The 25,588-nt window shown below is 55.6% G+C and overlaps 7 protein-coding genes and 1 non-coding gene across 8 annotated transcripts; 4 read left to right on the forward strand and 4 right to left on the reverse strand.

Annotated features, from left to right (window-relative positions):
- Window positions 1–16: 16 nt before the first annotated feature.
- On the reverse strand, window positions 17–1,242 carry ASPZODRAFT_12605 (hypothetical protein; the record flags this gene model as incomplete). Its single annotated transcript, XM_022721457.1, has 3 exons — window positions 17–446; window positions 505–1,084; window positions 1,146–1,242. The coding sequence occupies 3 exons, from the start codon at window positions 1,240–1,242 to the stop codon at window positions 17–19; spliced, it is 1,107 nt and encodes a 368-aa protein (XP_022586310.1).
- A 521-nt stretch (window positions 1,243–1,763) lies between these two features.
- Window positions 1,764–1,851, reverse strand: ASPZODRAFT_t10. Its single transcript has one exon. It is a non-coding gene; the product is annotated as a tRNA-Pro (tRNA).
- Window positions 1,852–2,975: 1,124 nt separating this feature from the next.
- On the forward strand, window positions 2,976–4,966 carry ASPZODRAFT_127935 (hypothetical protein). Its single transcript, XM_022721871.1, has one exon. It carries the CDS (start codon window positions 3,025–3,027, stop codon window positions 4,669–4,671), a length of 1,647 nt encoding a protein of 548 aa, XP_022586311.1. The 5' UTR covers window positions 2,976–3,024; the 3' UTR covers window positions 4,672–4,966.
- Window positions 4,945–15,645, forward strand: ASPZODRAFT_127936 (hypothetical protein). Its single transcript, XM_022721872.1, has one exon. The coding sequence runs from the start codon at window positions 5,062–5,064 to the stop codon at window positions 15,445–15,447; it is 10,386 nt and encodes a 3,461-aa protein (XP_022586312.1). The 5' UTR covers window positions 4,945–5,061; the 3' UTR covers window positions 15,448–15,645.
- Window positions 15,646–16,166: 521 nt separating this feature from the next.
- ASPZODRAFT_127938 (hypothetical protein) lies at window positions 16,167–17,611 on the forward strand. The gene has a single exon (XM_022721873.1). The coding sequence runs from the start codon at window positions 16,380–16,382 to the stop codon at window positions 17,571–17,573; it is 1,194 nt and encodes a 397-aa protein (XP_022586313.1). The 5' UTR covers window positions 16,167–16,379; the 3' UTR covers window positions 17,574–17,611.
- A 281-nt stretch (window positions 17,612–17,892) lies between these two features.
- Window positions 17,893–20,851, forward strand: ASPZODRAFT_22227 (hypothetical protein). The gene is made up of 6 exons (XM_022727879.1): window positions 17,893–18,346; window positions 18,406–18,878; window positions 18,937–19,237; window positions 19,296–19,609; window positions 19,693–20,049; window positions 20,110–20,851. The coding sequence occupies exons 1-6, from the start codon at window positions 18,170–18,172 to the stop codon at window positions 20,744–20,746; spliced, it is 2,259 nt and encodes a 752-aa protein (XP_022586314.1). The 5' UTR covers window positions 17,893–18,169; the 3' UTR covers window positions 20,747–20,851.
- On the reverse strand, window positions 20,851–23,020 carry ASPZODRAFT_127940 (hypothetical protein). Its single transcript, XM_022721874.1, has 4 exons — window positions 22,917–23,020; window positions 21,517–22,849; window positions 21,125–21,465; window positions 20,851–21,064 (listed from the first exon to the last, which is right to left on the reverse strand). The coding sequence occupies exons 2-4, from the start codon at window positions 22,697–22,699 to the stop codon at window positions 20,948–20,950; spliced, it is 1,641 nt and encodes a 546-aa protein (XP_022586315.1). The 5' UTR covers window positions 22,700–22,849; window positions 22,917–23,020; the 3' UTR covers window positions 20,851–20,947.
- Window positions 23,021–24,260: 1,240 nt separating this feature from the next.
- On the reverse strand, window positions 24,261–25,355 carry ASPZODRAFT_127941 (hypothetical protein). Its single transcript, XM_022721875.1, has one exon. It carries the CDS (start codon window positions 25,313–25,315, stop codon window positions 24,551–24,553), a length of 765 nt encoding a protein of 254 aa, XP_022586316.1. The 5' UTR covers window positions 25,316–25,355; the 3' UTR covers window positions 24,261–24,550.
- Window positions 25,356–25,588: the final 233 nt, after the last annotated feature.

The following is a 25,588-nucleotide window of genomic DNA, read 5'->3' on the forward strand; positions in this document are numbered from 1 at the left end:
ATATACCAAGGGTCTACTAAGGCCCCACTGGAGGCTCCGAAGCAGCAAGGTTACACTGGCGGAACAAACGGAGCTCGTCAGGCTTGAAAGCCCCCACGACGGAATGGAGAACCCCCTGGTTGTTGAAGAGGACGAGGTCTCCTTCCTGCCAGTCGTGCGCGTACACGTACTGCGGCGAGATGGCCGGCCGCTGCAGTCTGTACACTGTTTCGCGGACGGTCGCCAGGTCATCAATCACGGTGCCGTCTGCGCGGTGGATGCGCCGCACGGCAGACGGGTGTACCTGCAGGGCGAACTTGCCTGACACGGGGTTCTTCCACAGCATGGGCAGGGTGAGGATCTTGGATTCGTCGATGGGGGGGAGGTCGGATTCGGCCAGCTCGCGGTCTTCAGTGTAGAGGCCTAATCCTGTGGGGAGGGAGCGGGCGGGACTCATCCAGATGTACCTAGACCGTCAGCTTTTTCTTGTGGGCATTCTTAATTCTTAATTCCTTCTGTGCTTACGGATGAGCAGCGTATTCTACTCGCGAGGTACGGACGAACTCCTGGTCTTCCGGGGAGAGCAGGTCGAACATGCGCTGGCCGCTGACGAACGCGGTGGTGCCGAGCGGGACGTCGAGGGTTTCATTAGACCCATCATCGTAGCGCAGCGTCTGGCGACGGCCCTTGGGCACCGAGACGGCCATGAGGGTGGTCACCCGCGGCGGGTTGAGGTCGTAGAGCGCGGCATCGATGTGCCAGCGGTAGAACCGGGTGAAGTCGTAGTCTTCTTCGTCGGGGATGTGGTCGCGGTGGAAGGTCCGGTGGTGAGGATGCCGCAGCTGCACGTTCTGCAGGCCCTCGTACTCCTCCACGAACCCGTTGCCAATCACCTGCACCTGCGGCTGGTGCGGTACCGTTTTCAGGTCTGGGTGCAGGATGCTGCGTTTCGCGTCCAGCGTCTTGCCGTGCCCGTAGTTGTCCGACGCCGGGTCGAAGCGTTTCGTCAGCTCGTACTGCGCCCGGGGCGACAGGCTCTGCTGGTCTTTGAACACCACGACGTGGTGATTGTACAGCGCGTCCCGGATGAGGGCAAAGTCTTCGTCTATTACCCCAGTCAGCTTTTCTCTTCTTATAGGCACGAGGATCCTCTGGTAAATGCGTACCGCTCAGATTCTCCAGGTCTGCATAGCGGATCTCCGCGCCGAAGTCGACCTCGGAGTTGGGGTGTGTCAAAGGCTGGATGGAGATGGTAGGCTTCATGATGGATGTGTTTCAAGTCTGCCAAGTTCTAAGAGTTCGGATCCAGTCGTTAATCTGGGGTCTCCGGCTCCCTTTATATGATCGTTTCCTACCGGAGATCCCCCCCGCGGTGGGCGGCGCGCGCCGATACGCGGCTTATCTCTGTCTCTGCGTTATCAGGTCAGAAGGATGTGATGGTTGGGAGTGGGAGGCTGTGACTAAAGGGCGTGGAGGTGTTGGCATTCAGAGGTGTATCGCAGCAGGGATTAATCCTGGAGACCCGCGGGGTGGAAAAGAAGAGAAATTGAGAGGCCAAAACTTCATTCCTGTTGCGTGCCTCAGGATGTTGTATGCCTGAGGCAGAACCAGGCATGAGGGGTAGGTATGTCATCATAGTAACATCAGAGAATCAGGAGTTGTTAAGCAGTTAGTCTTCGACTACCGTAGTTATAAGCAACTAGGAAGAGTGCAAGAATCCCAAGAGAATACAAAAATCAGCTCAAATCTTCAAAAACTATATGTTTTGCAAAAAAATAGACAAAGGCCCGAGCCGCGACTCGAACGCGGGACCTCTCGCAGGTTGAGTTGTAAGCCCAAAGCGAGAATCATAAACCACTAGACTACCCGGGCAATGTTGTTATGTAAGGCAAGTTTTCATCTTGTAAGGTAAACTTTTTGAACACAAACCGACAGTGGAGAAAGTTCTTGTACTCCGTATGTAGACAATAATAAATTAATTTCTAGAAATATCAGATTCATACAATTAAACAGTAAATCTCAGATTTCTTTTCTTCCTATTGACTCAAGCCTCATTATTGCTGACGCTTGGGGAAGTATTAATATCGAACACATCCGAAATTTCTTCCAAGGTACCATAATTACCAGGGGTGGAAATACCAGCAAACCCTTAACCCTAGTCTGCCCCCAGCTGTTCCTTGCGACTCTCACCCTCGTTGGTATTCCATATATATAAGTATCACCAGTAATTCTATGGCCAAGACACCCATTCCGTACCTTTTTCCACCTCATTTTGTCCGAAGAATCTCAGTTTGGGAGGATTCTGTCTCGGCATGCTCCTGATAGCCCCCAATTGCTAGCCTAATTTTTGGTGGAGTTAGTTAGAGATAAGGTTAACTTGATACTCTATTCTATCCTATTAGCGGCTGGTAGTATCTTCGGCCCCAGAACAGAACCACAACAACATGCAATTTATACCGAGTCATGTCTCACTCACCGGTCCGGTGGTCATAATCATGACCGTGACCGGGCCGGTAGAATAAGTACCTGTTTGATCGGTTTGACCAGTTTGATCGGTTTGACCAGTTTGACACGTTTGGGTTGTTTGGCGGTTTGACGGTTGGACAATTTAGGAAGGCAGGGACTGATTACGTAACGTCAGGGACAACTCCTCTCCTCCTCTCCTCCTCCTCTTCTCTCCTCTCCTCCTCTTCTCTCTTCTCTCCTCCTCCTTTCTCTTCTCTTCTCCTTCTGAGAAACCCCTCTTGATCAGGAATGCATCTGCGCAGTTGCCACGGGAAAGCTGAAACTGCGATGCCCGGATCTGACAGGGATCGCCACGCCTCACCGGGCGCAGACCGGCTACTTATCAATGCAACGTTGTCGATCCTTGTCTACCAATAGCGGGGTACTCGTGAGGTACAAAGAACTCGTAATGAATTCTGCAGAATATTATCTCTGGTTGTCTTTCGGGGTATAAGTCGCGTGCTGGCCTCTACAGCCCTAATTTATACCGAATTGCGTTGTTATACTAATCTGGCTACTAGAGTATACCCTATACTCGCCATGGCCGACACCATCGAAAACTCCAAACACCTCTCCGATGCCTCTCCCCCCCTCGTCGACGAGAAATATGGCACGATCCGTGCTCTGGTCGCCGCCGACCTGCTCGATGAGCGCTACCAGCCGACCCAGCGTGGCCTCAGCAACCGCCATGTGCAGATGATGGCTCTGGGAGGAACGATTGGCACCGGTTTGTTTGTCGGTTCGGGCGCCGCGCTGGCCGTCGGCGGGCCGGCCAGCTTGTTGATGGGATATATCTTCATTTCGGTGCTTGTATACTCGTTGGTGACCGCCATCGCCGAGGTGGGGGCCTACATGCCCGTCCACGGCGGCACCATGAGCTACCACGGTTACCGCTACGTCTCGCGCAGCCTGGGCTTCGCCATGGGATACCTCTACTGGTACTCGCTCGGCATCTTGGTTCCCTACGAGATCACCGCCGCCTCGCTGGTCATCGATTACTGGAACCCCAATGTCAACATCGCCGTCTGGATCACCATCATGCTCGTCGTCATCGTCGCCCTCAACTTCTTCCCCGTCAAGGTGTACGGCGAGTCCGAGTTCTGGTTCGCAGGGTTGAAGATCATCACCCTCCTCGGCCTGCTGATGTTGTCCTTCATCCTCTTCTGGGGCGGTGGGCCCAACCGTGAGCGCCTGGGCTTCCATTACTGGAAGGACCCGGGGGCGATGAACACGTATCTGGTCTCGGGCGACGCCGGCCGCTTCGTCGGCTTGCTCAAGTCGGTCGTCTCCAGCGCCATCGCCTTCATCTTCGCCCCGGAGCTGATCATCATCAGCGGCGGCGAGATGGAGTCCCCCCGCCGCAATGTCCCCCGCGCCGCTCGCCGGTACATCTACCGTCTCGTCTTCTTCTACATCTTCGCCGTGCTGGCCATTGGCGTCATCTGCCCGTCCAACGATCCCATCCTTACCTCCGGCCACGAAGATGCCCGCGCCTCCCCCTTTGTCGTCGGCATCAAAAATGCCGGCATCCCCGTGCTGGACAGCATCGTCAACGCCGCCGTGCTCACCTCGGCCTGGTCGGCAGGCAACTCCTTCCTGTACATGTCCTCGCGCTCCCTGTACGGGCTGGCCATGTCCGGCAACGCACCCTCGGTCTTCAAGACCTGTAACCGCTGGGGAGTCCCCTACCTGGCCGTCGCCGCCTCGGCCGTCTTCTCGCTGCTTGCCTACCTGTCTGTGGGCAACTCCTCGTCCACCGTCTTCTCCTGGCTAGTCAACTTCACCAACACCTCGGGCTTCATCTCGTGGATGTGCTGCTGCATCGTCTACTGGCGCTTCCGCACCGCCGCGCGCACCCAGGGCATCGAGCTGCCCTATCGCTCGCGCATCCAACCCTTTGGGTCCTGGTTCGGCTTCGGCGGCGCGCTGACCCTGTGCCTCATCAACGGCTTCACCGTCTTCTTCCCCTCCCAGTGGTCCGTCTCCAGCTTCTTCACCGCCTACATCGGCATCCCGGCGTTTCTGATCCTGTACGCCGTGCACCGCATCATCTACTGGTCCGACCCGTGGGCCTGGCGACCCGAGGACGTCGATCTGCAGACGGGATTGCAGGAGATCGAGGCGGCCGAGCGGCCTCCGCCTGTGCGCGACACCTGGTGGAAGAAAATGATGGTGGTTATCGATTAGAGCATACTAGTTCACGCCCTATTCTAGTTCAATTGACCCTTTTATGAACATTCCATATCCATAGAAATTATTTACAATCAAACCCCTTATTTAATGCTGTCTTCTCATATCCTCAGCTGTGTCGGCTATTTTTCCTTATATTGACTGCTGTCGAGGTCACATCAGGACTAGTCCGTAGTCACGTTCAGCGCTTTCCTCCTCCCTTTTCTTCAGCTTCAACTTCACCTCTTCTCTTCTCTTCTCTCTTCTTTTCTCTCTTCAACCCATCTCTCCATCTCTCCATCTCTCCATCTTTTCATCTCTCCATCTTTTCATCTTTTCATCTCCACTCTTCTCTTCAACTCAACACCTCCACGCGCGAGAGAACTGACCGGTTGCTGACAACCGAAAATGGACGATGAAACGCGATGGAAACTGCACATCGTGTACAGCGGCAGGGGAGATGCCATGTACATCGAGTACCCGACCGGCGTCAACGAACAGTCCCTGATGATCATGGACGGTGGACCGGCAACGTATGGGCCTCGAAGTCATGGCAATACCTCGACTGCCCCGTACTGGAAATACTTCTTCTCGGCTGGCAGACAGATCTGGGAACAGGGGCTGAGGAAACCTCGGCCCTTTAAACCTAGCAATGTCATTGCCTCGCACGCCCATGAAGACCACGTCGGCGGCATTCTAGCATTGATCCAGGCCTGGAGAGACGGCGATTCCGCCATCGATTTTGATGGCGCCGTCTATCTCCCGGCCCAGCAGACTTTTGGTGACTATCATATAAAAAGGTTCATCGACTTACTGACAAATGAGCGATGGAATCAGAAAGACGAAAAGGACCCAGAGCCGCGCGCCTTTAAAATCTACCAACCTCAGACCGGAGAGATTGGCAATTCATTCAACATTGAATACCCGGGCACGGCGGGGTTGGCGGTGTTCTCTCGCAGGGCCATCGCTGGCACTGTGAAAACGGTAGCCCATTTCCAAACAGTGTCTGAGCTGACCGATAACCTGAATTATAAGAGCATCTTACTCAACACCCGCTTTGACACAGTCCATAATGCTAATGGCGAAGGGGAAGCTCTCTTCACGGGCGACAGCTCCGGCTGGATCATCAAACAGCAAGTGGCTCGCATCCGCAATGATGCCGGAGGGAATATTCCTCATTACTCCGTCTACAAGATCCAGCATCATGGAAGCGGCATTGACTGCCGACTCGATAATAAGAAAGACCCGCTCCCCAACGTCCTCGTGAAGGAGACGGCAATCCTGGCTTTCTTGGAGTATGAGGATCCCAACGGTACCACTACCAGCTACCGTGAGAAGTTTTTCGCCGGCAGACCCGTTGAAGACCAGTACCGCCCGCAGGGATTGAGGCTGATGCGTGGCAAAGCCTTGGAGCTGCTCCAAACGAGCGAGATAGATGAACTACAAGCCCTTACCACCATTGACGAGGCGAGAATCCTCTTCAGAGATCGACACCGTTCCCACCAACTAAATCGTCTTGGGTTGGACACAAAAGACCTGCCTCTGATAGATATCCCAGAAAGTGTGATCAATAGTATCTGGCTCAGCCTGAGGACGTATGCCGCCGAGCAAAGAAATCATTGGAAAACTACAGGCAATGAGGATTTCTTTTTCGAATCGAAGAAGGACAGGAAGTGGCTGGACTGGTTCGTCCAGTGGATGTCGGATCGGCAAGATGTCGTCAAGGACACGATGTGGTACAAATACTGGCAGGCGTACTACGGATGCGTCTCCATTCGCGACTTTTTCAAGTCCTTTACGGCAGACACCTATGTTGTCAGCGCCAACTACACTCAGCACGGGCATCCAACTCCCAATACCATCTTTGGACTGGCCTGGGCTTTGCTTGAGCTTGACAGAACCGCCGAGCTCTTCTTAACCAGCGGCTACAGTCTTTATGTCGATGAGTTAATTCGGCTGACCGAAGCATATTCCACGTCCCGGAATCTAGCCTTTGACACCACCTTCAAGAAGCTGTTCTACCATAGCTCTGACGATGCCAACACCCCGGGTACCGGCGCTCTCACCATCCGTTATATGAACGCCAATATCTACATGAGCATAAACCTCAAAGCGGGAGCTGTCAACCCGCCGACGGGAGCTCCAAACGGCCAGTCGCGTGGCCTGACCAACTTTACCACGGTCGACTTCCGGACCTTCGTCTCGGACTCGACTCTGGAGAGGCACAGCAAGCTGGAAACACAGAGCAGAGGGGTCCTCAAGCTCAAGCCATTCGGCGACGAGATCTGGCAAATCTTCCGGACTCAACTTGCCCACAAAGAATGGATTCTACAACTGGAGAGGGTTGGGACCGCCTATAGGCCGCTACCTGTGCGCAAGGACCAACTTCAAGAGGACCAAGCTCTATCCGCCTTGCGTGTCCAGGAGGCTTGGGAAGTTTCCGGAGCTGGTGCTGGCCATGTTCTACTGACGAATGCTGCTGGGCATACCTGCGCCGTCCGGTTCGTGACTGCAAAGGGAAAAGAATGGAGGCTTCAGTGGCGGAGTCTCAATCTTTGCATCACTAAAAGCTGGGATTTTGAATGGCTCCCTGATGAAGAAATTGAATTTCAGAAGAAATCCCCCCTGGTTCTGTTCAATGCTAGTGTCGCGGCCAACCCGGCGGTGCTTTACCAGCACCAAAAGCAACAACTAATGGCGATGAATTCCATTGCCAACAACTTCGATGCACTAATATCGACACCGAGAATTCGGATGATCTCAAATACTGCGGGTGGCTCGCGAGCCCTTGTCATGCCTTCGGTCATCATGTCCGAGGCTGAGCAGCAGCTGCCACTGGCCGATATCACGGCTTTCCTTGACATTGCCAAGTCTCTGAACCAATTTCTGCAGGACTCCGCTGCGAGTTCGGTCCTGAAGATGACGACCAAGGAGGCTTTGGTGTCTCTCATCAGCCAGCGCAATCTGGACCGCCTCGGATACCGGGCCAAGTATCAACAGAGCGTTTTGGACTACCCAGTAGATGTGGAGCAGTCCCTGGCTGCATACACCGATAGTATCGTGGCCACCGAGGTCAGCGGCGCTCGGCTGGTCCTGTCCCCTCCCCAAGGGTCCAAGATCGCCATCGATGGCGAGAATCTTGACGTGACAAACTCAGAGCTCTGGCTGAGCTGGAAGGCCGATGGCACGCTGGTGTCGGTGATTTTCGTGCGCACCGCGGACGGCGAAATCCTGCGGGCGCCGAAATCAGCCATGGCCGCCAAGGGCGACCCTCCCACACTGGCCAAGATTCTCGTTGGCATGGGCTTCAAAGACCAGCTTGAGCAAGGCCTGACACTGGCGTCGCTGCTGGCTATCGTCTTCCGTGACGCTCAAAAGGCGGCCACGCTCCTCTCTTTCCGTATCCCCGCCGTGTTTCTCACCGCCGGCCTGGACACTCTCGTACCAGATCCGTACGCCTCGACGGGCAAGGCGCGGATTGGCATTACGGGGAAGACGGGACTAGACATGGTGGAGATTGTGTGTAAGCCGCCACCCGGCGAGACGAAGGATTGGGATCCCATGCTCCAGCTTGGCTTGATCGAGGCTCAGGTCCAAAACGTGAAGATCATCGTGACCGACGTCGGAACCAAGGTCGAGACCATTACCGTCAAGGGCGAGGCCTCGCTGAAGATGGGCGACTTCCACGCCACAGCATCTATAGAGGCCAGACTCCCTGCCACCGCAAACGAGGAGATGGAAATCACCCTCACGCTCGGCGGAGACACACCCTTGTCAGACGCCTGTAACCTTCTGCCGAACAAGCCGGACCTCTTCGCCATGGACGTGCCTCTATCCAAGGGGCCTAAAGCGCTGACACAAAATGGCGAGCCGGACCTGTCTCCGGAGGACAAGAAGCAGACGACGACCCAGACGCTGCAGAAGCTTGGGAGCTTGAAGACGGAGCAGGTGGGTATTACGCTGCGCCAACCAGTGAGGAGTGCCAACCACTACGTCGTCAAAGAAATCTTCCTCGCGGCTAACCTCGACGGCTGGAAGGACTACCTGCCCGTCAAGTTCCCCAAAGAATTGTTGGCCCCCGAGATCAGGGTCATGGTGGTTGACCCTGTGGGCGAGTTTCGTGCCGTGGCCGTGCATATCAAGACTGCACTCACGCTCAAGCTCCGCGACGGGGATGAGACGATGGATATTGAGTTCTCAGCTGCCCCCCTGGTTCTCGCTGGTGACTACGAGTACCGGGTGTGCGTGGCAGCGAGGAAAAAGGGGGTGTCCGTCTTTGATGTGATTGACAAAATTGGCATGGCCGTCGGGCAAGCCGACCTCCTGGCTGGCGTGCCGATTCTCGAGCAGATTCTGAATTTAATGTACATCAAAAAGGTCTCGGTGGCAGTTATCGCCGACAGTCAAAAGAAAGGCTTCGAATTTGGTGACTGGATGCTGCAATTGGGCGTGCCGAAGCTGATCCTCCTGCCGAACGGCAAGCTGGAACTGCAGGACGTGGATGTGACCATCATGGAGAGCTACCGCGAGCTGAGTGCTGTCGTGACGGGAGTCGTCTATTTCCCCGACGTGTCAGCCGGAGTCCGTCTCACCATCCGCACGCCCAAGGAGAATGTGCCTGGAAGCTTGGAAATTGACTGCACGCGGCCGTTAGGCCTCAAGGAAGTATACGGTGCGCTGGAGCTGCCGGACATCAGCCAGATTCCCGTCATCCGCGAGATGTTTGGCGTCATGCTGGATTCAGCCTACTTCACCATCACGAACGCGAACACCGGCGACAAGCAGGGCTTCAGCATTCTCACAGCACGGTGCAACTTCACCTATGAGAATCTGGATCTGGGCATCTTGAAGATCAACTACCTGTGGGTGTCGATTGGCTACTCGGCCGCTCAAAAGCTCGATGATGGTGAGGATCAGCATAAGCATAGCTTTGCGCTGCAGGCGACGATTGCCGAAGGGTCCCTGGGCTCCATTTTTACCTACTCGACCGTTGACGACAAAATCACAGCTCGCCTGCACTCGCTCAAGGACATCTCTATTGCTGCGACGGTGGATCTCCTACTCTCGGAGAACTTCAGGCAGTATAACATCCTGCACTCTATTCTGGGTGGGCTGGGTCTGGATCAAGCCGAACTGCACATGGGTCTAGGGAAGGGTCATCCCATCTCGTACTTTGTTCTGGAAGTGTCACAGAAGAAGAATGCCGGTGGACAAGGTGGCGACACAGGCACTCTCACATTCAGCAGCGGCATGATACTGCAAAGCCTGAAGGTCGAGTACCGCAACCCTGTCGACAATAGTAAGCCAGAAGGTGGTGATGTGGCAGACGAGAACCCTGCACTTCCTTCACCAGAGAAGGAAAAAGATGGTTCAAACGGCGATGAAAAACCGCAGGAACCTCAAACAGGCACTGCCGATCAAAGCGCTGGCAATGACGGCGATGACAACACCGATGATGCTGTTGCTCCGACCCAGGAGCCAGATACGCCTCCTGTAGAGCCAGGGCCTGCCACAACTCTGGATATCAAAGCCCGAGTCGATTCTGGACTGACCCAAGCTGACGTCGAGATCAACTGCATGAGCCGTGACGGCGAGAAGACCGCGGCCATCACGATCACGCCGCAGGAAGGAGATCGCGTGGTGCGTAGCATCCTAGGTCTGCTCGGCTTCGGGGATGAGGCGGATTCAGTGAAGAAAGGGATCCCGCAGGACGCGCCCGACTGCTTCGATGTCGGGATCACGCATATCGGCGGCCAGGTCGCTGTGGTGGATGGCAAACTCGAGTTTAGGAGTTTCGAGTTCGTGGCACAGTCACCCCGGACTGGGGCAGGCTTGTCACCGTGGACATATACCGTGTTCAATGGACCGCCTGAGATCAAGCTTCTCGAGTTGGCACTGCTGGTCAAATACCGAGCCAAGGGCATCAGCAGCAGCAGCAGCAGCAAGAAGGAACAGGATAAAGAACCAGAAGGTCTCAGTGGCACCCTGTCCGCCATCTTTGAGGTGAACCAGGACGTACGGTTCGTTGTGGCATACCTGCACAACATCCCCGGGCTTGGTGGCAGCAGCGCCTTTGTGGGCAGCACGCTCGACACGAAGACGACACAGGTGAGCGAGCTGGCAACGCTATTGGGTATGGACGGAACGTACGCACTGCCCAAGACGAAGAATGAGAACCAGAATGAGGAAGGATGGCGCGTCAAGCAGCTCTCAGCCGTCTTCATCCCCAAGAAGTATATCGAGGTGACGGCGTCGGTCACGGCGCAGTGCAGCAACGCGATTGGCGGTGTCGACCTCAGTCTCGAAGAGCTCAAGGCGCTGCTACGGATCGATTCACGCCCCGTTGAGGAGATCTCTGAGAAGGAAGAGGGCCGTCCTCGTAGCAAACGCCTCGCAGCCAAGAAGAAGGCATCGTCAGACAACAAGAAGCCGCAAGACAGCGCTGACGAAAAGCCCGCCACGTCGTACGAGATGTGGCTGGCAGGCAAGCTACGGCTCAAGGGACTTGTCGCGGCCGAGGCGTGGCTGTACATCAAGACTGACGAGGACACGGTGCTGACAGCCGTGGTCAAGAAGGATGAAGTGGCGCCGTCAGTGAGCCTCGACCAGCTGGCGGAGACGGTCGCGACATCTAATGAACAACAAGACACTGTCGAGTCTTGGGATAAGATCGTGCCGAAGGGATTTCAGCCGCTGGCTGTCGGCGAGACGGGAGTGTCACTGTATGCCAACTTTACGCAGCCCAAGCTGATCTTGGCTGCGCAAATCGGTAGCCAGGCATCGGCGCTGCTGTTAGTCAAGACGGAGGAAGAGAAGGACAATAAGAAGAAGAACCTGTACATGGTCAGTCTGGTGGCTAGCGACGTGGCCAGTCTGTGGGAGCCGCTGCGACAGACCGTCAGGGAGCAGTTCCCTATCTTGAATGTCGCCGCGCATATCCAGGGCTACAAGAGCACGGTCAAGGATATCAAGAAGGACCTGATGTTGGTATCGGCCGATGCAGATGGTCAGGATCAGCAGCAGCAGCAGCAGCATCAACAGGCCACAACGACCTCGGCGGGCGTGCTTGCTGTACTCCAGGGCTTGAAGGAGGATACCGTGATCCAGAGCGGCGCTTGGTTTTTGGCATCTGTCGACCTATCTCGAGACAAGAGCGGTGCCATGAAGGACGTGTTGACGCTCGATGTGTCGGACACGGCACGTACGGCGAGCACAGTGACGGTCTTCGCCCGTCTGGTGGAGGGCGCGACGCTCTACCAGATTTCCGTGCAGAATCTGACGCTGTTTGGCGGCGTTGTGACGATCAACAATGGCACTGGCACCTATGAGCCCAAGCCGAAAGATCCCTCCCTGACCCCGTACTTTGACGTCGATGCAGACCTCTACCTGCGCCTTGACGATACGCACACGCTGCAGTTCATGGTTAAGCTCTCCTTGTTCGCACACAAGACCAGGTTTCAAGTACAGGGTGCGCAGACCGAACAAACCATCGCCAACCCGCTGCCAGGTATGTTTAATGTCAGCCTGACTGCAGTGGGTGTCTCTGGCAGCTCTACAAAAGATCCAAAGACCGGCACTGTGAAGCGCGATTGGGTTCTTTCGGGGAGGGCGCGATTCGGCAGCGCCGCAGACGCAAAGGAACCGACAGCGTCCCTGATGTTTGCTGACGGCGTGCCGCGCGTCGCCGTGCTCAAGTACAGCACGGAGGCCGGCAAGAAGCTCAACATGGCACGCATCTTCGATGATGTGGTGGCGCCAAACCCTCCGCCGGCGGAATCGTCGTCGGTGGCGACATGGCCTGCCGAGGAGGTCGATTTGCTCGAGTTTGACGGTGCGGTATTTACTTACGCCTGCGCCGACGAAGGCAAGAATGTCGTGAGCATCGAAGACATCGCCTACCCGGACGGGTTGAACCTGACGGCTCAACTCCATGTCTTTGGCAAGCCTTTTGACATCTCCGCGCTGTTCCCGCGCAACCGCTCCGGCGTCAAGCTGACGGGCACGTATACGAACGTTGAGGGCATCGACTTGGGTTTCGCGCGACTCATACGGCCCAGCATCGGCATCGATACCACGGCCACCACCGGAAGGAGTCTCGCATTCACTACCGGCACAGACCTCGAGCTGTTTGGCGAGTCTGGATTCCGTCTTGACCTGACGTACACGCCCGCCAAAGACCCCAAGGCGCGCTACTTTGAGGGCACCGCGTCATACAAGCCCGCCAAGGAGCCGGCGAGTGACTCGCTCATGGCCTCCAGCTTTGGACACTCGCTGACTGTTAGGTACTGTGACGGGCATTGGAGCTTCAATCACTGGAGCCTGGGGTTGGACTTGTCGGACGCGCTGAGCTTCCTGGATGCGATCGAGAAGGCGTCGTATAAGGACAATAAATGTGGTGCATTGGTCGACCTGCTGGCCAAAGGTGTCAAGGAGGTGGTCAAGACCAAGTTCAGCTTGGTGCTGGGATTGCCCGAGAATAAGGCCGAGGCACGACCGCAAGGCGAGTTCTGCTTTACGCTGACGTGGAAGTATACCCTGAGCGTCGTGGGCAAGGCTAATCTTGTCACGATCGAGGGAGACCCCAAGGAGCCCATGAAGGTCAAGGTGGCGCTGAAGGGGCCTTTTACCCTGGGCAATCTCGTGGACAAGGTGTGGGAAACGCTGACTCGCGCCGACAACTGGGAGGAGTTGGGCCGCGCCATCCTGCAGGACGCAGACAAACTGTCTGCTCTGATGCTCTTGCTTGCCGCCGAGTACTTTGGCAAGGAGACGGTCAAGGGACTCTTGTGCCGCAAGGCCAAGTCGGAGAACGTTGAGAAACGCGGCCGCAAGCTGCACAATGAGGAGAGAAAACAGTTGGAGGACAAGCTTGAGAAGGTCAAAGACGGGCTCAAAGAAGTAGGAGAGATCATTGATATCAGTGCCGCCGTCACCGGCGTCACCGCTATTGGGTCTTTCATTACTGCCTTTGGCCCCGAGATCCTCGCGTTGCTGACTGCCAGAACGATGGAAAGGTTACTGCTGGACTCGCTTGACGACGAGGACGAGAAGAGAAAGATGGAAGCGAAGGTGAAGAAGCTGCAAGATGAGCTGGCGGCTCTGCAAGCCAGACAGCAGCTTCTGGAAGACCAAATCGCCGACGGGCTGATGTTGACGAAGCCCCCAACGGCGATCTTCCAGGCCGGCAACGACGAGGAGTCCACGATCCTGGTGCGCTGGGGCGATCACCCACCGCAGCCATGGGGGAACGCGCTTGACCTCGAGAACTTTAGGGAGCCTGCCGTGCTTACCTGGGATGTGCGCGCAGGTATCGCCGAGAAGGATCATGTCGGTGCCGACTGGCCGAGCATGGGCTGGGAATTCCCCGGGTGCGACACTCAACAAGGCACCCTGCAGCTCGACGAGTTCTGCCACAGGCGCCGGGTCACTGTCTGGGTGCGAGCGCGCCTCGAGACGCAGGGCCGTGTCTTCTGGGCGCGCAACTGGGCCGTCGTCGACGCCGTGCACGACCCCTGGCTGCGCGCGCCGCTGGGCCTCACCCTGACTGTGCGCGGGGACGATGTCGTCGTGGGCCTACCACCTGCCGATGGTGTTGCCGCTGGTGACTTTTCGATTGAGCTTGTTGGTTATGCGGGAGATTCATCCACCACACAAGGCCCAGAGGTGGTGGTGTACCACCAACTCTTCTCGGCCCTGGACCCGGGGCCACAGGAGGTTCTGATTGCCATCAACGCCTTGCCTGCACAGACGGCAGGATCGGCGACCTTCAACTTCCTCCGGGCACGCGCCCGGCAGGTGGCCCGGCAGGCGGCCTGGAAGCCCAAGCAGCACGATTCGCCGGCGGCGGTGTCTACGGAAGGGCTGACGGTCCTCCCGGCCCTCGCAGGTCTGGTAGCGAGGATGGAGGGCCGCGCTGTTCTCGCCCAATGGTACGAAGCGAGTGGATTCTCGCCAGCGCCCAACTTTGTCGTCACGGTCGAGCGGCTCTGGGACGGCGGAGTGGCGGCCACGGCTTCGGACCGGTCAACGCCCAAGTCGCGTCACTCGGTTCGCTTGTCCATGGCAGCAGCGGACGTCCGCCAGGGGGATCGCGTGCGAGTCTTGGTACGCACGATTGCCACGCCCACGACGGTGCGTCTCGCCGCGCGTCAGGAGCTGACCATCGCCTACCCTCCGACTCTCCGCATCACGGCCGCCGACTACGATGCAGCTCTCTCGGTGTTGTCTGTACGTGTTGCCAGCGACCAAGTGTTTGACCATCCGCCGGCATCTTTCAAGCTGACCCTGGTCGCGGGGACAACTTCGCCTGCCGTCTTCCTGGGCACGTTCTCGGCCCGCACTGTCTGGGAACGCACGGCGGTGATCCGTGCCGAGGTGCCCGTCGCCAGTCTGCAGACGGAACCGGCTCGGTTGCGGATCAGTCTCGGCGATAACAAGGCCTCGGAGAGCGAAGGATTCCCGCTGGTCCTCCCGCCCAAGAGCAGCAGCAGCAGCAGCATGGCTTTGGGTACTACGCGCCTTACGCCTACGGATGACGAGGGAAGCACATGGTGCCTGACATGGACGGACGCTGCCGGTCCCGAGGACGCCCTCATGGTTGTCCGAGTCGAGGATCCTGTGTCGCACGCGCTGCTGGCGGCGCCGCCGGCGGTGCCTGTCGCGCAGGGGAGTGTGCAGTTTGATTGTCGCCTCGTGGCGGGCAGTACAGTCGGGGTGTTTCGTCTGATCAAGTCTGGGGCCGTGACAGGGCCGCATCTGCGCGAGGTGGTGGGCGTGAACGAGAGGCCTGTCTGACTAGGAGGGTAAATTCATTATTCCTTATTCCACAATGACGTCAATTCCTGAATAAGATCCCGGCTCTGACGCGTCAAGATCCTTCATCTCCACCTTTTCTCTGCATGTCTAATTAAGATCCACAGTGACGCTGATTGAGTGTAGAGTAGAGTGTAGAGTATAGTATAGTATAGATAGATAGTATAGAGGATAGTATAGAGGATAGTATAGAGGATAGTATAGAGGATAGTATAGAGGATAGTATAGAGGATAGTATAGAGTATAGTATAGATAGTATAGATAGTATAGTTAGTAACTAACCCATCTATTCACATCAAGTATTGTTCCTGCCAAAGTGGCTCCAGCAAGGCGTCATTGCAGATTGTTTGAGCCTTGGATAGAAGATTACTGTTTATTGGAATATATATAAGTGTGATTTTCCCCTCTCATCATCTCTTTTCAAGATGGATTGTATCACTCCCTCCGACAATTCCCACTCCAACTCCCAAGACTCTGTCGCCATGCAGAAACAAGACCCCTCCGTCGACTCGCCCATTCCCACCTTCACCTTTCGCTCCGTCGTCATGGGTCTCTTTGTCTCCATGGGCGGCCTGCTCTTTGGATACGACACGGGGCAGATTTCGGGGTTTGAAGCCATGTCCGACTATCTCCAACGGTACGGCCAACTGGACAACGGCGAATATTACTTTAGCAACGTCCGATCCGGTCTAATTGTCTCTATTGTAAGTTTTTTCTTCTCTTCTTTCTTCTTCTCTTCTTCTTCTCTTCTTTCTTCTCACGATTAGCTCTCCATCGGCACGCTCATCGGCGCTCTGGTCGCGGCCCCTATTGCCGACCGCGTGGGCCGGAAATGGTCCATCACCTTCTGGTGTCTGATCCTCATCGTCGGCCTCGTCGTGCAGATCTCCTCCCCCTCCGGTCACTGGTACCAGATGGTCGTGGGCCGCTGGGTGACCGGGTTGGGCGTCGGGGCCTGCTCGCTGCTGGTGCCCATGTACCAGGGGGAGAGCGCGCCGCGACACATCCGCGGCGCGATGATCAGTTGCTACCAGCTGTTCGTCACGCTGGGCATCCTGCTGGCCTACTGCATCAACCTGGGCACCGATCATCTGCAGGGGACTGCCCAGTGGCGCATCACGCTCGGGTTGACCTTTCTGTTTGCTCTGGTGCTCGCCGCGGGGATGGCCTTCTTCCCGGAGAGTCCCCGGTTCGAATTCCGTCACGGTCGCGTCGACGCCGCTCGACGCACCATGGCGAAGCTGTACGGCGTGCCGGAGAACCACGGCCAGATCCTGCGCGAGCTGGACGAGATCCGCGAGCAGCTCGCCGCCGAGACGCAGGGCGAGCAGAAGTGGCATGAGGTCCTGACGGGCCCGCGCATGTTCTACCGCGTCCTGCTGGGGATGGGATTGCAGGCGTTGCAGCAGCTCACGGGCTCCAACTACTTCTTCTACTACGGCACCACCATCTTCGAAGGGGCAGGCATCTCCAACAGCTTCGTCACGCAGGTCATCCTCGGCGCCGTCAACTTCGCCACCACCTTTGGCGGCCTGTACGTCGTCGAGAACTTTGGCCGGCGCAAGTCGCTCATCACCGGCGCCCTCGCCATGTTTGTGTTTTTCCTCATCTTCGCCTCTGTCGGCCACTTTGCCCTGGATAAGGAACATCCCGCCAACACCCCTGCCGCGGGCAAGGGGATGATCGTCGTGGCGTGTCTGTTCATCGCCTCCTTCGCCATGACCTGGGGCCCGATGATCTGGACCATCACCGCCGAGCTGTACCCATCGAAATACCGGGCGCGTGGCATGGCTCTGGCAACCGCTTCCAACTGGCTGTGGAACTTCCTGATCGGCTTCTTCACCCCCTTCATCACCGACGCCATCGACTTTGCCTACGGCTATGTCTTTGCGGGCTGTCTCCTCGTCGCCGCGGCGGTCGTCTACTTTGGCGTCGTCGAGGGCAAGGGCCGCACCCTGGAGGAAATCGATTATATGTACCTTCACCGTGTTCCTCCCTGGAAGAGCAGCTCCTACCAGCTTCCTGCCGATACCTGGGCGCGGAATGGGACTCTCTCGCCGCGTACAGGCCGCAAGGAGTCGGAGTCATATCATGCAGAGAATGCATGAATGCAACCTGCATATAGACAATCAATAGATCAATAGATAGATCAATAGATAGATAGATGATCAATAGAATAACATATCTTTACTATTTATTTTTCTCCATACTCTAGTATTAACTATAATACAATAGTAACACTCTAATACTGTATACTCTATACTGCAATTCTCATACTGTAGTAATTTCATACTGGTAATTTCACACTGGTAATTTAAGACTTGACGTAACGCCGGGATTACATACTCCCGTCTCCGTCATGCCTGACAATTCAGGCCACGATCCTCTCAACTCAACTTCGACTTCAACTTCGACTTTGACCCCCCCCGATTCAAACCCAGGCCTGCTTAACCACTTCATCCGACAGAGCCCTCCTTTCTCCTCTGGCGTCCTCCATCCATACACTCCGCACTCTGGCGCTCTCGCCCACCCACCCCCCCCTGCTATCCTGGCGATCGAGAGATCGGACGGCTTCGATCGATCGATCGCTGGGTGGCGGTCAGCCATTCTTCAGGCCTGACGACCGTCGGCACAACCGTTTCTCACCCATCGGGTCGATCTCCACATCGTTCTAGATGAGCCTCACCTCCTTGCTCTGTCCACCATGAACAGGAAACGGCCCACCGCCAGCAGTGCTGCTCGTTCCGTCTCGCTGCCCACTCTGGCGCCCGCCTCGCCTGCCCTCCCGGCCATTCCTGCGGGCGTCCGGGTCATCTCGCGCTCGAGATCGCGCACCTACGTGTCTTATGCCTGCGATGCATGCCGCAAGATCAAAGTCAAGGTATCTAATCTATCTATCTTCTTCCCTTCTATCGTGCTGGTTCGCAACTGATCTCCGAGTGCGATGGAATTACCCCCCAGTGTTCGGCCTGCGCCCGCCGCGGCACCCAGTGCGTCTATAACCTCGAGACCGACGGCCGTCGCACAAAAGACCTCAAACGTGAACATGAGATGCTCAAGAGCAACTCGCGCGACATGCTCGAGCTCTTCCAGCTGCTCAAGTCCATCCCGGACGACGAGGCCATCGACGCCCTCCACCGCCTGCGCACCTCCTCCAGCCCCAGTTCAGCCCTGGCCTCCATCCGCGGCGGCCTGCTCGCTACACACTCGCCCTCCGTCTCACACTCGGCTCGTGCCTGTCTGCCCCCCATGAGCTCCGCCTACGAGCTCGAACTGCTCTCCGTCCACCCCGTCGCCTTCCCGGCCCTCGAGCCGCTGACCGTCACCAACGTCGACTTGAGTCTGGTCGGTGTTCCCACCCATTTCGACGTCCGCTGGTCGCCCCCGGAACCGAGTCTCGAGCCGGCTTCGAGGTATGTGCAGGATGTATACCCGGGGAATTTGAGAGAATAAACCATTTACCATCGATAGCCCCGAAACCCCTCCCATCCAGCCGATGATGTATCTCAACCCCCAGAGCCTCTCGCGTCTGTACAGCGGCCCCAGCAACCATGCCTATGCCGATCCTCGCTTGACTCGCCTGCAGATCGCCGCCTGGACAAACGTCCCCATGAGCAACGAGTTTGCCGCCAACATCCTCTCCCTCTTCTTTATCAACGAACACCCCGTCCAAGGCTTCTTCGACGCCGACCTCTTTCTCGACGACCTCGTTGCCCTGCGCACAAAGTACTGCTCCAGGCTTCTAGTCAATTCCATTCTCGCCTACGCCGGCGTATGTCTCCTCTCTGTTCACTTTCTCTCCTCTCTCCCTCCCTTTCTGACCGTTCAAGCAATGTTATGCAGCCGTAGAGTCCATCTCTTCCAAGATTAGCTTCTACTGTTACAACGAGGCCATCAAACACTGGCGTGACGAGAGGACATGGGACTCCCTTCCAACAGTCGCCGCAACGATGTTGCTGAGCATCGCCTGCAACGGATTCGGCATCGACTCAACCGGACTCACCTTCTTGCATGAGAGCGGCCAGATGGCCCAGCGCCTGCACCTCTTCGACCCTCCCCACCAGGACTCAAAGGAGCACGTCCTCGACCCGGCGATGCAGCGCGCCCGCGCCGCCACGGCTTGGGGGGTGTTCAATTGGCAGACGTGGGTTGTTGTCTTTTGCTACCCTGATCTCGAGACCACGCCACTGACTCTCGGCTTTCTTTGGGATTTTTTCCTTCTCCCAGCGTGCATTCCTTCTATTTTCACCAACCCCCGCGGATGCTGAATCCCCCTTCATTACCCATCCCGGGAGACTGGGAACGGAATGACAAAAAGGTCTCCATCAGTCCAAGCAGCGGCACGCCTCCCTTTCCCCAACGGTCATCCCCGCCGTACATGGGTCACACCTTTCCCGCCTTTTGCAAGTTCTTCCTCATCCTCCATGATATGGTCTGGATCTTCTACCAGGACGGAGCTGTCGCTAGCAAGGCCACCCTCGCCGACGCCACAACCCTCTACCAGCGGTTCGTCACCTGGGCAGACACTCTGCCTTCTTACCTGACGCGCAGCAAATACAGTCCACATCACGTCATCAACTTGCAGTACGTTTTTTTTTCCTTTTACTTATACGATTAGTATATGCCGTTGACGCTCATTTTTAGTATCTGGTTCCACACCGCGATTATCGACTGTTTCCGCCCCTTCATCCGCTCCGCGGAACACCTGAAGCTGGGCGAGTTTCAATCCTCCCGCACGCGGCCCGAAGACATCTTCACGGCGTCGATCAAGCAGCTGCAGCGGCTTGTGTACGTCTACCGATCGTCGTACGACAGCGCCAACACGTCCATCCTGTGGCACACGGCGATGCTGTACGTGGCCAACGACATCCTCAAAGACGCCTCGAACCCAGAGTCCCGCTTCTACTTTTTGCTCTGTCTGCGCGGCTACCAGCGGCTGATGCGCTGTTTCCGCATCGCAGGCAGTATCGCCCGCAGCATCCTGACCATCGCGGTCCGCAACGGGATCATCACCCTGGCCGACGCGCAGACCATCCGGCAGGACCTCGAGCGCGACGTCGACACGCTCTTCCAGCCCAGCGAGATCTGCAGCCGCTACATCATCGACCTGGACCTCGCGCTGACGGATCCAGAGCTCGCCACCATGCAGAGACTCGTCAACGACTTTGACGCCATCAGTCTCTCCCCGCCACACCCTGCTGAACCCGCCAGCGCGACGGCTGTCCCCATCGATTTCTGGAAGGGCGATCCCAAGCTGCTTCTCAAGACCCTGGGCTCTTGACCCATGCACCCTCCCTCTTATGCATCATGTCTATACTCTTTCCTTTCCTCCTGTTAGAAGTAAAGTAGATGGATACCCTTGAATGCTATGATGGATCTCTGCGGTATTGTTTCAATGATAATTCATAGTCATTCCTTGAACTTAGAGAAGTATGGTAATTACAAGTATTCTACTCCTAGGGAACATATAATGTGAAAATGCTCAAAAAAGCCAATCGACGATACGTTTCCCAATGGTGTTTCGCGGGTTCGGATCCTCGACGATCTCGCCTTCCACAAGACGACCGGACCATAAATCTATAGTCGAAGCGCGTTGGAACTAATTGGTTAGTATATGAGAAGGAAAAAAAAGAAAGGCCAAGATGACGGGAGTGAATACCTTTGTGCGATGGACGAGCTTCCAGATGAGAATGGGAATGATAAAGATGGGAATACCGATATAGCAAGCCAGAAAGTCGGAAGTGGACCACTCGCCCTTGAGAAAGACGGGAAAGCCCGCGACGAGGGTGATGATGGTGGAGCCGATGAAGCCCACCCAAGCGGCGTAGGGCTGCAGGGGGGCTTTCCAGGGGAGGGTGTCGCGGCTGACGTTTTGGGCTCTAAGAGCTGCGTAGAAGCGGATGTAGCAGAAGCAGAGCGTTGCCCAGGCGATCAGCCCGGCGATGGTGCTTAGGTTGAGAAGCCAGGTGAATGCTTGGGAGGGGCCGCCGGAGCCGAGACCTAGCCACATTAGAAAAGGATATAGGGTAAAGAAAGGGACAAGGGGCATACTGAGGTAGGCGAAGAGGCCGAAAAGCCAGGACGCAATGACGGCTACATAAGGGACACCCTTGCTGTTGACGCGGCCGAAGAACTGGGGCAGCTGGTGGTCGGTGGTGAGGGCGAGGATCATGCGCGAGCCGACCCAGCAGTAGGAGTTTCCTGCGGACCAGGCGGAGATGAGGATGCAGGCGTTGACGATGGAGGGGAGGGCGGAGATGCCAGCTTCCTGGATGGCGATGACGAAGGGGGAGCTGTTTGCGTTGCCGGACCCGGACACGAGGTTGGGGTTGGTTGGGTTGACGAGGATGCCGATGAGAAAGGCGCCGAGGACGTAGAAGAAGCCGATGCGGTAGGTGACGCGCCGGGTGGCCTTGGGGATGGCGCGGTGCGGGTCGATGGCCTCGGCGGCGGTGATGACCACGGTTTCGACGCCGATGAAGCTGAACGAGGCGTTGACGAAGGAGGAGAGGAAGCCCAGGAAGTGTCCTGTTGGGCCCGTGATGCCGTCGTAGTCCGTCCACGCACCCGGATTGTGCCAGTACCGAAACCCGATGGCTTCATGGTTTGGGCCGCCGCCTGCGGTGATGACGATGGAGACGATCACCAGGCCAATGAAGCAGAGCATCTTGATGGAGCCCGCGATGACCTCTGTCTCGCCGTAGAAGCGCACGCTCATCAGGTTGATGGCCAGGATGAGCCCCAACCCGACGGTGATGACCACCGCGGGCGTCAGCGTGGTCCAGTACGAGACCAGCACCGCCGAGGCCGACACCTCGGCGGCAATGGAGATGGTGTAGCAGTATCCGTACGAGATGGCCAGCGAGAAGCCCACCGCCGGGTCGATGAAGCGCGTCGCCCAGTGCGGGAATGAGCCCGCCGTGGGCAGCAGCGTCGCCAGCTCGCCGATGCTCTGCATCACACACCACAGCACGATCCCCACGATCCCGTACGCCAGCAACAGTCCTGCCGGCCCTGCGTCCGCGTATGCCGAACCCGTTCCCACGAACAGACCCGTTCCCAGACCGCCGCAGAACCCGATCATCGTCACCTGGTAGTTGCGCAGGCGTCGCTGCGTCGCTCCCCGGCCGCCGACATTCAGCTGCAGGTCATTGTACTTCTTCGCCGCCGTCTCGTCCGCGTAGTCGTCCACGACGTTGTCGATCTCCGGCGTCTTTTCCGACTGGACCGCCATGGTGGTCGAAGGACAGGGCTCGAACTCGACTCGAAGGACAGGCACTCGAACTTGGAGTCGAAGGTGAGGGGGGAATGAGCAACGGCGACTGCAACGACAGGTCAACAGCTCGTCTGGACACGCGACTTATTATTTATTAATTTTTTCCTGCTGAAACTTTGGGTCAACGACATCGGGGGATCCGCCTCTGGGCCAGGGCCCACTGGGGGAAACTCACGACAAGGAATTGGTCAAGATCGACCGTCTGTGGATTCCTCGGGGCAAATTGACATTCTAGCCTTGATGCAGGCATTATGGCTGCAGGCATCATGCGATACGGAGTATTATGGCGTGCGATGAGCAATTGGTGAGGAGAGAATTGGTGAGGAGAGGATGAGGCTTTTGTGAGGGAATTGAGAGAATTGAGATCAGGCAGAAATGGATGCCTGATTTCTTTTGCCTGCAAAACTTTTTTTTTTTTGCCCGGAGGGGTTTATCGAAAGGGCAGGCGGTGAAAAGGCAGAAACTTACTTGGAATTGCCACTCCGCATCGGAGTCTTTACAGTAGATAATTATTTAGTCTTATTATTTGGGTATTTACTTGGTAACAACAGAACAGTTCTTAATAGAATTGTAGATGATAATTGGTGGTGGTAGGCTGTGTTCGTAGTAAAGATCGCGTTGCTGCAGAGTAATGTCGAAAACAGAATTTAGGGCTCAGTTTTAGGGCTCATCTTATCTGATAGTCTGTCTTATTTTGCCTCGGAGCCATAATCATCCCAATGATGGTTAAATAATATATTCCTTGTGTAGTGAAGAGCTTCAAGTTAGTCCTAATTACACCATAATAAATACGGTACGCTCTATCAATTTATCTCTATGACCTCTATTTGATGTATATATATATATATATGTTTTTGGGTTGCAAATATTGATCCTTATAGCTGGAAGATCCTGTGTGAACGAGTGTCCAGTCCAGCAGTCGCTGTAGGGCTTCATGGCATAACCTGCTTGACCCTTATGAATAAACCACAACTAATGGTATAGAAGGATTGATAGTAGATAATCACTTAGTATTTACTACTATTTCTAACCATAGAACAATTGACTCTATTCAGTTATAAACCAGCCTATTTATAGTATTATATCCTTTTAGTTATAGAAGCCCCAGTATTAGCATTCTTTCTACCTTGAGAGCAATTTATCCCAATACTCTCAATATTTATCCAGAGTCTATGAGTTGAAGCACGCCATCGCTCCGTAATTGCATCAAACTGGCATAAATAGGATTTTTTCTGTATAGAGACATTCAGATTGTGTTTCAGTAAATCAGAGAAAGAATAGAAGCAGTGTTTACCAGAAAATCTCCATGTTTTCAATTCCTCTGGAACGACAGGAACCTTGCGACAGATGATGCCTCAGGCTCCAATCCCAAAACGAAAATTAGGGCACAACCTTAGGGCTGCCCCTCACCTCACCTCGACTCGACTTCATCTCCAGATAAGAAAAACCTCTCCTTCTCGACTCTTCCCTGCAATCGCCTCTTCATCTCTGTCTTGATTCAACATTATTCTATTAATCTACAAGTCACAAATGTTCATTGTACATGTCCTCTGAAGGTCTAAGCCCGACCTGAGGCTGTGCATGTTGGGGGTCGTTCGTATTGCAATGCATTGACTCTGCAAGTCATTCTCCTGTTCCACATCTCATCAACATCAATTGATTCATGAAACTAACGGAAGAGATAGGCACAGGCCTGACAGATGAATCCGACCGGATAGCGCCGGCCTCGTTGAATGCGGATACAAGACAGCACGAGGAAGACGCGAATATCTACTTGGACGTGTACCTGCTTATACTTGCTTCACTATATCACATACTGTTCGTCCTTCCAGAGAACAACACCTGCTTTCCCGGATCATCAGGAAGGTCGAGCCCATAGAAGCGTCGCAAAGCATCCTGCACGACATCATAACAAGCCCCGAACCGGATGACACGCATGGTTTTAAAGTCAAACATGGTGGACGACGCTCGCGGCCAATGCAACGGACATAGCCCGTAATCAAGTACTATATCTGCGGCGGCAAGAATCTCAGGCTCGATATCGCTGACACGCACTTTTGTGCCTTGACCGGATAGATTGGCAGAGGAGCCCATTAAAGGCAGACCTGCTTGGGAGGTGAGTCGGACGAGTTCGTCTGGAAGGGGGCCTGCATTGACCAGCATGGAAAGAGTATCGTTCATTGAACTGAGGGAGAGTAGAGGGGTAGTCTTTATATCTCCAGTAGAGGAAGAAGTATCCCGAACCTCCACGGTATACTCCTCCAACTTCCGAATCAACGGATGATCAACTCGAAACGGCGCAACAACACCGAGGGGTAGATCGAGATCCACCGTCAAGGTGCGAACCATATCAAGCTGGAGATCAGGGAGGAGGTGGATCTCGCGATGGAGAGCGTACGAGCCGAGCATTGCGTGGCGTTTATGCGATCCCCGCTGTTTGGTGGTGAAGATGCGGTGCAGAGCAGTTGGATCTGTGGCCACCACGCCGTATCCGACGCTGAAGGGGAGGATGGCGATGCCTCCAGATGAGAGGATTTGGAAGGCCTGTAACGCATCTGTTTTGTAGTTTGTCATTGTGAATGAATCTTGCAAGTCAGATAATAGAGAATAAAGGGATAGAGAGAGGGAGAGAGGGAGAGAGAGAGAGAGAGGGAGAGAGGGAGAGAGGGAGTTGAAGGAAGAGGGAAGAGAGAGGTGGCATGTACAACATATCTATGAGGCTTAAAGTAGTACAATTGTAGTACAATATACTATACCAGTTAGTTGTACAGTAAGAGTAAGTAGGAGTACAGTAAAATGGTAGTGTTATGCCCTCCCAGTTGTAAAAGGAAGAAACGACCATCGCGA

This window comes from Penicilliopsis zonata, assembly GCF_001890105.1.
Source record: "Penicilliopsis zonata CBS 506.65 unplaced genomic scaffold ASPZOscaffold_1, whole genome shotgun sequence".
Lineage (NCBI taxonomy): Eukaryota > Fungi > Ascomycota > Eurotiomycetes > Eurotiales > Aspergillaceae > Penicilliopsis > Penicilliopsis zonata.

Excerpts from the sequence above, each read along its gene's own strand:
- ASPZODRAFT_127935 (XM_022721871.1), top strand. The coding sequence starts at position 3,025 with ATGGCCGACACCATCGAAAACTCCAAACACCTCTCCGATGCCTCTCCC.
- ASPZODRAFT_127936 (XM_022721872.1), top strand. The coding sequence starts at position 5,062 with ATGGACGATGAAACGCGATGGAAACTGCACATCGTGTACAGCGGCAGG.
- ASPZODRAFT_127938 (XM_022721873.1), top strand. The coding sequence starts at position 16,380 with ATGGTCGTGGGCCGCTGGGTGACCGGGTTGGGCGTCGGGGCCTGCTCG.
- ASPZODRAFT_22227 (XM_022727879.1), top strand. The coding sequence starts at position 18,170 with ATGAACAGGAAACGGCCCACCGCCAGCAGTGCTGCTCGTTCCGTCTCG. Across the intron at positions 18,347-18,405 it reads GCCGCAAGATCAAAGTCAAG|TGCGATGGAATTACCCCCCA; the intron begins GTATCTAATCTA and ends CTGATCTCCGAG. Across the intron at positions 20,050-20,109 it reads CATCACGTCATCAACTTGCA|TATCTGGTTCCACACCGCGA; the intron begins GTACGTTTTTTT and ends GCTCATTTTTAG.
- ASPZODRAFT_127940 (XM_022721874.1), bottom strand. The coding sequence starts at position 22,699 with ATGGCGGTCCAGTCGGAAAAGACGCCGGAGATCGACAACGTCGTGGAC. Across the intron at positions 21,466-21,516 it reads CGGCCTCTTCGCCTACCTCA|GTCTCGGCTCCGGCGGCCCC; the intron begins GTATGCCCCTTG and ends TAATGTGGCTAG. Across the intron at positions 21,065-21,124 it reads AGCTCGTCCATCGCACAAAG|TTCCAACGCGCTTCGACTAT; the intron begins GTATTCACTCCC and ends CTAACCAATTAG.
- ASPZODRAFT_127941 (XM_022721875.1), bottom strand. The coding sequence starts at position 25,315 with ATGACAAACTACAAAACAGATGCGTTACAGGCCTTCCAAATCCTCTCA.